Source organism: Prionailurus bengalensis, chromosome C2 (assembly GCF_016509475.1).
Source record: "Prionailurus bengalensis isolate Pbe53 chromosome C2, Fcat_Pben_1.1_paternal_pri, whole genome shotgun sequence".
Taxonomy (NCBI): Eukaryota; Metazoa; Chordata; class Mammalia; order Carnivora; family Felidae; genus Prionailurus; species Prionailurus bengalensis.
The window spans coordinates 16,081,398-16,094,109 of record NC_057350.1 but is presented as its reverse complement, the minus strand read 5'-3'; the positions used below and the strand labels follow the sequence as shown (position 1 = coordinate 16,094,109).

The 12,712-nt window shown below is 35.1% G+C and overlaps 1 protein-coding gene across 1 annotated transcript in view; it reads right to left on the bottom strand.

The window, feature by feature from the left end:
• The window catches only part of LTN1 (listerin E3 ubiquitin protein ligase 1), a 63,326-nt gene that overhangs the window by 36,158 nt on the left and 14,456 nt on the right, over positions 1-12,712 (bottom strand). The window contains exons 9-13 of the mRNA XM_043593794.1: positions 7,935-8,108; positions 7,175-7,365; positions 6,294-6,429; positions 4,413-5,222; positions 2,398-2,439 (exon numbers count right to left, since the gene is read on the bottom strand). Of these exons, the coding sequence (XP_043449729.1) occupies positions 2,398-2,439; positions 4,413-5,222; positions 6,294-6,429; positions 7,175-7,365; positions 7,935-8,108 (1,353 nt within the window). The remainder of the gene's footprint in view (positions 1-2,397; positions 2,440-4,412; positions 5,223-6,293; positions 6,430-7,174; positions 7,366-7,934; positions 8,109-12,712) is intronic.

Here is a 12,712-nt window from a genome sequence, read left to right as displayed (position 1 = left end):
AAGTTCTAAGGTGGCTGATATCGTCTCTGTTCCCCACTAAGCCTTGCTTACATACATTTTCAGGCTTTTGTTCAGGCTATTTTCCCAACCACAAATATTCTCTCTCTTCTTTATCAAAATCCCATCCATTCTTTGAGAATCATTACAAAGCCAACCTGCTTTATGAAGGCTCCCCCATCCACTCAAGCCCATACTTGTAACTGCTTTTCTCTGAATTTCTAAAGCACTTACTGGATTTTATTATTATTTATAATGTTTCATCTGTGTATGTCTTGTTTCCAATGAGATTGTAAGTTCCTTGAGAGCAGAGACTGTCTTAAACTTCTTTGATACCTGCTATCAACACTGCAGATATGTTCAATGAATAACGAACGGATGAACTTTGCAGACAGATTTTAAAATGCTCTATGTATTACATTTTTGTTCATTAATTTTACTAAAATTAAAGAACAATATTTAATAGTGGTAAATACTTCAATATGAACAATGGGACATATTTCCCCAAATTCTCTGCAATAGTAACTGGGGCCAGATAGCTAACAGCAACTGGTTTATTTTCATGGGGTGGGGAAGCAAGGAAAAAAAAAAAAAAAAACACACAAAAAACTGTAAATCCACCCCCAAAAGCATGCTGATCCATGTTCCCAGAGCTTCTTTTAAGGGCTGATAAGAAAGGAATTTGCAACTTGGTTCATTTCAAAGCAATCTGGAAAAAAAAAACAAAAAACCAAGTGCGGATTGGGTAGTGCCTAAAAACTGTTTGTTCTTTATTAAAAAACTGTAGGTAACCTGGGCTTTTATTTTGCCCAAGCTTTTCCAATCTTCTGGCTTTATGATCCTGAACAAATCTCTTAACCAATTTGGGCCTATTTCCTATTTTAAAAATGAAGATTAACCTAGAAAATCACTAACGGCCTTTTCTGATTACAAAATGCAGGTTGTTTTTAAAGAAGCTGAGTTTATGACTCTGATCATAAAGTATAAAGTTGCATAAAAACAAAGAAATCTGGAGTTTAGATGGCTATAATATTGGTTTTCCTAACACAGTTTACTAAATAAAACCCATTTATTTTATTGAATCTAGGAAATAAACTTTTGAGTAAAATGTCTCTCAAATTAGAAAGATATGATGTACAATACTCATTTTAACATATCCATAGAAAGAACCTCACCAGCTTTAAGGGGATGGAGACATCAGTTAGTCATGGAAGTACAGGAGGCAAACACTGGCCATGAACTTCTAAATACTGCCCAGGAAGAAAATAGTCTTCCCAAAGGTTAGGAGTATTTGAGCTAACCAGCAGGCACATTCCTAAGTTGCAAATGGGTATCAGTCTTCTCTTATCAAATTACTAACTCCCTTTGCTCTAATTCTAGACTTACCAAGTAGATTTCTGATAATTTGGCTTTTCATGTAACCTGCCTACAGAGAGAGAAGGTACTGGGTAAACTAATATAAATGCTGTACTTCATACGTTCTATTTCTCATTGAAAACCAGTAAATTAATATTCTGTATTTATTTTGTAAAAATAAACTATTGAGGGAAATAGGGAGTCACTGTTCAGCGGGCACAGAGTTTCAGTTTTGCAAGATAAACTCTGGAGACTGGTTCACAATGAGAATATACTTAACACTACTGAACTGTAAACTCAGAAAGAGTTAAGATGGTACATTTTGTTATGGGCTTTTACCATAATTTAAAAAGAAACTTGTAAATTAAGGAGTTATCTGTGTATGTGAATTTTAAAAATAATAAAAAATGCTAAAAAAGAATTTTAGGTAACTTCACAGTGCAAAAAAAATCCCCCCATTTCTATGGTTGAAAAGTGTTATATCACTTACATCTTCATTGGGGAAAAAATACTTTAAAACTTCTAAATTGCTTATGTTCCTTGATTTCTTTTCATTATTTTCATCACTAATTTTCTTATTTAGTCAAGTGGCAATCAGACAAAGTCTGAAAGATTTTAATTTGTCTGTATAGTATTCCAAAGCAGGACAAATTTAATTTCTGAGGTGTTCGAGCCAAAGCTAAAACCTCTCAATCTACTTCTATAGAAGAAAAAATAACTACGATAAGAGTAGAAACCTGTAGTCTTAATTTAAAGATAACCAAATATTTAGTTCTCCCTTTGTTATCTTCCCAGGAAGATACTGGATTTACCAGAGCCTTTTCAGTCTTTGCTGATATTCCTAACCAGAAAAATAATACTACAGAAAGGTAAACACCTAAACCCAAAGCCTTCCCAGGTTATGGGAAGAAAGCTACAATAATAAAGAAGTTTTCTAACACAGACACTTGACCACATACCAGCATGTGAATATGACTAGTTTTAACTTCTCTGTACTCATAAATGCAAAAAAAGGAGGAAAAGAAAAAAAAATCCCTAAGATACCTTTTCAATGACCTGAAGAATAGAATTCCATTTCAGATTCCCCTGAAAGAGAAAAAAGAGTTAGAAATAAATTTTTAGAAGGAAAGAAGTCACTATGTAATCACAAAAAAAGCTAAAACATTTCTAGCTACTCCAGCTTTTAAAAGTATAGACTAGGGTGCCTGGGTGGCTCAGTCGGTTAAGCGTCCAACTTCAGCTCAGGTCATGATCTCATGGTCCGTGAGTTCGAGCCCCGCATCGGGCTCTGGGCTGATGGCTCAGAGCCTGGAGCCTGCTTCCAATTCTGTGTTTCCCTCTCTCTCTGCCCCTCCCCCATTCATGCTCTGTCTCTCTCTGTCTCAAAAATAAATAAACGTTTAAAAAAAATTTTTTTTTAAAGTATAGACTAAAATGAACTATTGGGACCTTATCAAAATAAAAAGCTTCTGCACAGCAAAGGAAACAATCAGCAAAACTAAAAGGCAACTGACAGAATGGGAGAAGATATTTGCAAATGACATATCTGATAAAGGGTTACTATCCAAAATGTATAAAGAACTTCTCAAACTCAACACCCAAAAAACAATCCAGTGAAGAAATGGGCAAAAGACATGAATAGATACTTCTCCAAAGACGACATCCAGATGACTAACAGACACATGAAAAGATACTCAATATTACTCATCATCAAGGAAATATAAATTAAAACCACAATGAGATACTACCTCATACCAGTCAGAATGGCTAAAATTAACAAGTTGGGCAACAACAGATGTTGGCAAGGATGCGGAGAAAGAGGATCTCTTTTGCACTGCTGGTGGGAGTGCAAACTGGTGCAGCCAGTCTGGAAAACAGTATGGAGGTTCCTCAAAAAAATCAAAAATAGAACTACCCTATGATCCAGCAATTGCACTACTAGATATTTATCCATGGGATACAGGTGTGCTGTTTTGAAGGGACACATGCACCCCAATGTTTATAGCAGCACTATCGACAATAGCCAAAGTATGGAAAGAGCCCAAATGTCCATCAATGGATGAATACATGAAGAAGACGCAGTGTGTGTGTGTGTGTATTACAATACAATGGAGTATTACTCGGCAATCAAGAAGAATGAAATGTTGCCATTTGCAACTACGTGGATGGAACTAGAAGGTATTATGCTAAGTGAAATGAGTCAGTCGGAGAAAAACAAATATGTGACCTCACTCATATGAGGAATTCAAGATACAAAACAGATAAACATAAGGGAAGGGAAGCAAAAATAACATAAAAATGAGGGAGAGAAGGGGCACCTGGGTGGCTCAGTTGGTTAAGCGACCAACTTCAGTTCAGGTCATGATATTGCAGTTTGTGGGTTCGAGCCCCGCGTTGGGCTCTGTGCTGACAGCTCAGAGCCTGGAGCCTACTTCAGATTCTGTGTCTCCCCCTCTCTCCACCCCTCCCCTGCTCATGCTCTGTGTCTCTCTGTCTCTCAATAATAAATAAATGCTAAAAAAAAAAAAAAATTTTTTTTTTTAAATGAGGGAGACAAAACACAAGAGACTTAAATACAGAGAACAAACTGAAGGTTGCTCGAGGGGTGGTAGGTGGGGAGATGGGCTAAATGGGTAAGGGGCATTAAGGAGGACACTTGTTGGGATGAGCAATGGATATTATACATAGGGGATGAATCACTGGAATCTACTCCTGAATCATTATTGCACCACATGCTAATTAACTTGGATGTAAATTGAAAAAAAAAAGTATGGACTAAAATACTTAGCCTTTCATTGCCGAGCATTTGTCACCTCACCATACTTACTCAACACATACCCATAAGCCTCACACACTTCCCCATCACAATCAAGAATATACTGCTTGCCTGTGCTTACTTTGTCAGCACACAGACTAAAATTGGAAAGAATATACTGCTCTTCTTTAAACAGTCAAGAAACGACTCAAGAATAACCTCCATGCAGGAATCATTCTACTTACTTATAATTAGTGTAGCGATGTAAGCCACTATAGTTTAAAGAGATATACAACAATAATACCTCAATGAGATCATCCAAGACATACTTTCTTTCCATATTATTGTCACAGCAACAGAGGGCACTGTACAAAATGTCCACCAAGAAACCAGCATCCTTCCTTTGATCTTCATTTAGCCAACCTATCAGTTTCTGGTATAAAAACTGTACAGCAGGATTTTTTTCTACAAGTCTGGCTATTTCAAGACGTTTGGCTTTGACAATACTCTGTTTTTCATCACCTAGTAGCATTTTAAATACTTGGGTTGAAGAGAAAGAGCTGAGCAGAGTGGAAAGAAACTTTAGATGTTGCTCTGACTTTTGCTCATTGACATAATTAATACTCATCGCTGCTAGTTTACAGACCAAGTCTTCCAAAGGTTTCTTCCTTAGTGGCGATACAAGGTCTGAACAATTATGAGAGAGAGAAAGTTCAGTCATTAATTCAGAGCCTTCGCTGTTTTCGCCTTCGGAGGAGACACATTTTTCGTTCTCTTTATTACTTTCAGGCAGCTCGTCAGCAAATCTAACCTTACCAACTTTTTTTTTATTTGACTTCAGTGAGCTCTTCGGCTTCTGAAGGACCTGTAACAGGTTAGAAACACCTGACACGGATTTCACATCAGCTTCTGGCTCATTGATTTTCTCCACACAGATCTCTGACAGTCTTTCCCAAAAATTCAGTAGTACTTTGTCCAAACTGTGAGCTATTTTATCATCTTTTTCCACATCTGCTTTGGCTTCCCAGGAACTTAAGGTTTCTGCTAAATGGTTAAATAGCTGCCCATCTTGCAATCTTGGGTCTTTGAGAACTGCATCAATAAAAGGAATCAACTAAAAGAGAAGGCAGAAATATAAAAGTTCAGTTTTCAGGGGAAATAAAATTTAAACAAAGTATTTGTAAAACATTATAAAGTTCCACATTTAATAACTGAAAAACATGGATGTTCCCTCCCAAAACTCTGAAGAGTTAACTTGAAGATCATTTTCGTATCATACAAAGAAGTTAATAATTTCACTGCATTCCCCTAAATTACTTTTTATGATATAGTTAACCAAGATTATTGATCATTAACAAATAATACAGTTTTCTTTGCATTTTCTGAACTTAATCCAATTTTTTACTTTTTTCTAAACCAATGTGAAAGACAGAACCCACAGAATTCGGAATTCTTTTCCTTAAATTACAAAGATAAGTTAACTGAGACATAAACTAGGATCTAGGCTTATATAATTTCATTAATTTCCTAACGTAAGGAACCATATTCCAGAACCTGCTCTCATCACTGGTTCTAAAAACCAAGCACAATTGTTCACACACAAAAAATAAATGTAGTTGAATATTTTAGAAGTAACAAGATGATTATTGCGTAATTTATACTTAATATAAAAGATCACAAATGGGGTGCCTGGGTGGCTCAGTTGGTTAAGCGTCCGACTTCGGCTCAGGTCATGACCTCATGGTTTGTGGGTGCAAGCCCCATGTCAGGCTCTGTGCTGACAGCTCAGAGCCTGGAGCCTGCTTTGGATTCTGTGTTTCCCTCTCTCTCTGCCCCTCCCCCACTCGCGCTCTGTCTCTCTCAAAAATAAAAAAAAACAACGACGACAACAACAACAAAAAAAGATCACAAATAGCATCTTCAAAATTATGTTTTGTGTTGCGACTCTATAAAAGTTAAGGCTTGCATATCCAGAGACTAATTAGTACTCAGGCATTATGGTATTATTCTAGCAACAACAGTACAGAATTTTTATTTGTATGGTCAGAAGTACACATTACTCAATTTGTAAATTATAAGAATGAAATTTTTATAAAGCCTAATTTAAAAACGGCAACAAGATACAATGAGCTTGATACTTTGCAGTCAGTGTGCAGGGGCATGATGATTTCTACATTATAAATACCTGATCACTGATGAGCATCTCTTCAATCTCTTCCTCACCTAAGTTTTGCTGCATTATAAAACGTAAGCATTCAAAAAAAGCTGATATTACTGCTGAGCACTCTGAAAAGCTGGTTTTGATTCTCTCTGTTGACAGCCTAAGAAATAATAAACAACTACAGCTTACTCTTTCACAAAACAATAAGCAACTCAGAAACACCAAAATAAACACATGGAAAAGGCATCACACCAAAAGAAGAGGATTTTTTAAAACAAAATTCTTAAACTAAAACCTAAGAACAAAAGGAACTTGGAAAGGTGTGGAAAAAAGCACATTTTCAAATAGGTGTCAAAATAAGATAATACATATTTATTTTCCAGTCAGGAACAAGTCCATCTGCAAATTTCAAAGAGACGACTTAACCAAATAAAGCTAAGAGTGTAGGAAAAAACAGTTCTGTAAGCATTAATAAAAGCGAGTGTCTTTTATTAAGTTCAACAAATACACTGAAATAATTTTTTTTAATTGTGACTTTAAATAGCTATCATATTTAAGCTTATGGAAGTTTTAAACTCTTCACTGGTTCATTTTTACCATTTGGACATTTGTATTTATCAACATACCAAAAAATGCTCATATAAAAAAAAGTCTATTTCAATCTAAGGCCCTTACAATAGTCATTGCACTTTCTGTTGTGCATGACCACTGAAGCCTTGAAAGCACCCAAGAAAAAAATCTCAATTGAAATTCTATGAAAAGTTTAATTAAAAGTGTTTAATGAACAACAAAACAATTTGGAGAAATTTAAATAAGAAAGACCATAATGAGTATGTCATTTTACCCATTTGTGAAACCAAGAAAAATCTCTTCTGCTCTAAAGATCAAGAATTGAAACTCCTTACCCTGCAACTACAGAGGTGAGGAAATTTTTGAAGAAATCCAACTTTGGATCTGTAATGGACTGAGGGAGTTTGCTGATGAATGGCAAAAGATAAGGATATATGATGGTAGCCAGACCCCGACCGCCTTCACGAACCACAGCTGACAGCTTTGGAAACACACTTTTTTTTGCATTTACATGAAGCCAACAGTCCTAACCAAAGAAAAGATGGTAAGAATAATTAGAGATCATAAAATACTTCTCCCAATTTAGACACACACAGGCTGTCAAAAGTAAATATCAAGTATTCTACCTAAAGAGGATAAAATCTCTCACCACCACTGAAAACTAAACTTGTAAATTTTAAGAAACTTATTACATATAGTAATCATGTACCCCACATAGTGAGGACAACATTGATCAGAAATACTTATTTAACTTAAAAGATTTATATAAAAGCTGCTTTCCAAAAGGGACACTAATATCTAATCTTAAATATAAGATTCAGATAAACTGACTTCACTGGACTACATAAAGTTTAAAGAATAATTGATACTGGCTGGCTAAACTGAAAGTAAAACAAAAACTCTATGCTAATTTTATGGTCAGTTTAAGATTTATACCAAGTTTTGGATTAAGTATTTTATTTCCAAGAAAGCATTTTCCAGTAAGTTTTAGGTATTATCATCTGATAGGCTCTGTCTCACATCATATCTAAGGCTTCTAAAATACAAACTAAGACAAGTATCTCAAATGTACTAAATGTTACCTTTCTTACACACCTCAATAGTTGTAAGTGTATAAAGTACAGCTTCCCAGAGAGCCGGGCATACAATGGGGTCACTGTCATCAATGCTAAGTAGAACAGATGGGCTCACTTTGGATGCTTCATCTTTCATCAACTGTGGAATACGCTGGCACAAAGCAGAAACTAACTCAAAATAAGCTGAGCGGATCTAAAACGAAAAATGAAAAGCTGGATTAAATTAAAGCCTAGTAGAGCTATGATAAGATTTTTAATTTAATAGCTGATAGGTTATTCATACTAACCCTCCCATTAGTAAAACTAAAAGGGCTAGAAAAAATATCTTTAAATCTTCCGTCGAGTATCAAATGGCTGAAAGGACATTAGGAATTACCACATAAAAGTGAAGGCAGAAAGAATTCAACTTTCAATTTCTCTGGCTGAAGCAAATACAAATCCTCTCTAATGGCCAAGGCGTTCACCTGGGCCTCATATTATTCCTATTAATATACTAGGCCACACCAAGTTAAATACAGCCAAAGAAAAACTAAGAAACCATGAGTCACTATCAGCAGAAACAAAAGATGACACAGAGATCTGAGACTTTAAATCTTAGGTTTACCAGTTACAAATTCCTTATCAACAGTTCTTATTATATTTAAAGAAATACAAGTTTATAGAAATCTGAAAGGAAAAGGATCTCAGAAAAAGCACAGATGTGAAAAAGTAAGAAGCACAATTCCTATTCCTAAAAATAGGCAGAAAGACAGATGATAGATTAAAATTCAATTTTCAGTTTAAGAGCAGAGAAAGTGAACTGAAGGTACAAAAGAAATTATCCACCAAGAAGCACAGAAAGACAAAAAAAGGTAAAAAAACACCAAGGATAGTGTAAGAGACAAGATAAAGAAGGTTTAACATATATTTAAACGGAATCCCAAAGGGAGAGAAGAGAGAACGAAGCAAAGGAAATATCTGAAAAGGTTAACAGCTGAGCATTTTGTAGAGCCAGTGAAATACACCATTCTACAAATTCAGGAACTCCAACAAATCCCAAGCAAGATACATAAAAAGAAATCCACACTGAGACACAGAATGGTGCAACTGCAAAAAACAAAACAAAACAAAACAACACAACACAACAACAACAAAACTCCCACAAGAACAAAGAGTAAACCATAAAAGTAGCAGAAGAAAAAGACAAACTTCCTTCAAAGGAAGGACAGTAAGATTTGAAAGATGACTTCAACGACAACAATGTAAAGCAGAATACAGTGGAATATCTTCAAAAATAAATTAACTGCCAATATTCAATCCTGTACCCAGTAAAAATCTATTTCAAGAATGAGAGTGAAGGAATGCCTGGCTGCCTAAGTCAGCAGAGCATGAGACCCTTGATCTCAGGGTTGTAGTTTGAGCCCCACGATGCATGTAGAGATTACTTAAAAAAAAAATAAAATCTTAAAAAAAAAAAAAGAGTGAAATAAAAACATCTTCTGATAGAGAAAAAAAGACCATCATCAGCAGACCAACACAAAAAGAAATTCAAAGACACCTTCTGTATTGAAAGTAGATGATTCCAGAGGGAAGGTAAGAGATGGAAAAAAGAATAATGAGCAAATAAAGCAACAAATATGAAGATAAATCTAAATGAAGATTGAGAATACAATAATAATGTTTTCTGGGATTAAAAAAAATACACATGCACATATATTTAACCCCACAAAGTACTTTATTTCTGCATATTTTATATAAAATATTACCAAATGATGTTAGCAGTGTATTTAAAAAGATAAACATATAGCATGACTAGGCTGGAAAATAATATGATCATTTAAACATATGAGAAAGGCAATCAAGAAAATTTCATCATTATTTTATGACAAAAATACTCAGCAAACTTCTGCAATCTTAAACTTTATGAAATCTACAGCAAGCATCATAATCACAACATAAGAGTTTACAACTATTTCCATTGAAGTCAGGAACAAGAAAAGGATGCCTCAACATGGTAGTGGAGGACCTAATTCACACACAGATAAGGAAAAAATAAAAAGAATTGGAAAGTAACTCAAACATGTAGCTATAATCATAGCAAAATAACAGGCTATAAAAAATATCCAAAAAGATGTAAACACTATCAGAACAAGAGTTTGGGAGAGTTGCTGACTATACAATTTACATACAAAAGCATAGTATACATCTACCAGTAGAAACAAAAAAATGTAATTAAAAAACATAGTGACTGTCACAATAGCAACAAAACCATAAACACGTTCAGGATGGAACATATTATAAAAATATTACTCTGAGATGAAAAGGGCCTAACATAGCCTAAAAATTTTGGAAGAAGAACAAAGTTGGATGGTTTCTAGACTTATTATAAAAAAATAATAACTAAGAGAATATGGTATTGGTGTAAGGATAAACATATAAATAAATGGAACAGAATAAAGAGTCTAAAATTTAAATCCAAGATATAAGGTCAACAGAATTTTGACAAAGGTGCCAGAGTAAGGAAAAGACAATCTTTCAACAAATGGGATACTTCTATGAAAAAAAAATTAATTTGACTCTTACCACTACATCATACACAAAAATTAATTCTAAATGAAACTAAACTATAAAACTTCTAGAACAGAGAAAATCTTTGCAAACTTGAGGTAAGCAAAGATTAAAGATAAGAAATCAAAAGCAAGACCCATAAAAAATTGACAAACCGGACTTCATAAAGATTAAAAACCTACTCTCTAAAAACCATTAACAAAATGAAAAGTTAAGCCACAGACTAAAAGACAACATTCATGATTCTTTATCTGACAAAATACTTACATCCACAATAAGTAAAGCACATTCATAACTCAAAAACAAAAACCAAAAACTCAATTTTAAAATGGGCAAAAGAGATAAATAAATAGGTAAGTGAGCAAAAGAATATTGAGTAAAAAGACTGATACACTGATCTTCTTACCAAGAACAACCATAGGTTCTGGGAATAAAACGCAAAAAACTGAAGACAAATCAAAATATGGGAAATCAAAATATGGAGAAGGCAATCCACACAAACAGAGCTTGCATTCTGTGCAGCTGTGCCTGCAAGGTGGTTTCGGTCACCACCGCAAAGGCACAGGGACAGCTACAACTCCAATAAAAAGCCTCGTTGGAGGAACTGGAAGAACCAGAAAGAAGAGCCCAGGGTAACCAACGAGGCAAGAGAGTGGCAGGAACTCTAGGAGGGCGCGAAGGGAACCCCCACATTTCTGTGTTTATGGTCTAAAACAACTATAGTTGACTCCTGAACCATGCACAGGGTAAAGTGAAAGCAGTTCGAAGCTAAGGCGGAAAGAACTGAGCTGAGATCTGAGATGCTGTCCGCAGCAGGCATGACAGTTTGCAGTTAGAGTCTGTCCAAGTTAACGGTCTACCAACACAAAAATATCAACACCCTTGGGAGCAAAATAAAACAATTCAGTCTCTAAAACATAACTTTCAGAGTACAGCCCAAGTGTCTGAACAGGATACGATCTAAAATTACTGAAATATGAAGAGTCAGGAAAACGTGATCCCATTTCCTAAGACCGTAACTGAGATCAATCCCAAGAAGAACAGATGTTATTATCAGACATGAACTCTAAAGCAGCTATTAAAACTACACTCCGTGAGGTAAAGGAAAAGAGAACAATGAATAAAAATAAATAAATAAGAAATAGAATGTACAACACCAAGAATCAACCTTAATGTAAATAAACTATGGACTCTGGACTTCATCAGTTATCAATGTAGGTTCAGGGGTGCCTGGTTGGCTTCAGTCTGTAGAGCATGTGACTTTTGTCCGGGTTGTGAGTTCAAGCGCCACACTGGGCATACAGCTTGCTTAAAAAAAATGTAGGTTTATCAATTGTTACAAATGTAGCATTCTGGTAGGGGATGCTTATAATGGGGAAGGCTAGGCATCTGGGAGGGGAAGAGATGGGAGGGCATATATGGGAAATCTGCATCTTCAATTGTGCTACGAACCTAAACCTGCTCTTAAAAAAGTCTTTAAAAAAAAAAAACAAAAGGAAAATTCATCAAAGAAATAGAAAATACAAAAAACCAAGTAGAACCTTTAGAAATAAAAAAAACATATTAAATTCAAAAGTGAGCAAAAGACTTAGACACCTCAAAAAGATATACAAATGGCCAAGAAGCATGTTAAAATATGTCCAACATCATCAGCCATCAGGGAAATGCAAATTAAAATCACAATGAAAAAATCTCTACCCCAGAGGTCAGTAAACATTTTCTTTAAAGAGCCAGACAGTAAAATAGTTTAGGCTTTGTAAGCCATATGGTCTCTCTTCCAACTACTTAGCTTTGCTTTATTAGCATGAAAGCAGCCACAGACAATACAAAAAACTATTTACAAAAACAGGTGTGCCACATTTTGACCCATAAGCTGTATATATCGTTTGCTGATCCCTGAATCCCACACCCATGAAGATGACCTAAATGAAAACAATTGATACAAAATCAATCTCATACACCGCTGACAAAAGTACACAACCACTTTGGTAAACAGTTTGACACCTTCTTACAAATTTAACACATATGTACTCTATGAACCATCAATTTCCTCCCCTTGCCCAAGAAAAATGAAAATCCATGTCCATAACAGAGATTAAACAATAAAAAGGGATGGACTGCCAATACATGCAACAATGAATAAATCTTAAAAACATTATAGTGAGCAAAAGAAGCCTGAGACAGAATATTTGGCTCCATTTATATGAACACCTGTATGTCGGTAGCAACAGAAAGCAGGTCACTGGTTGC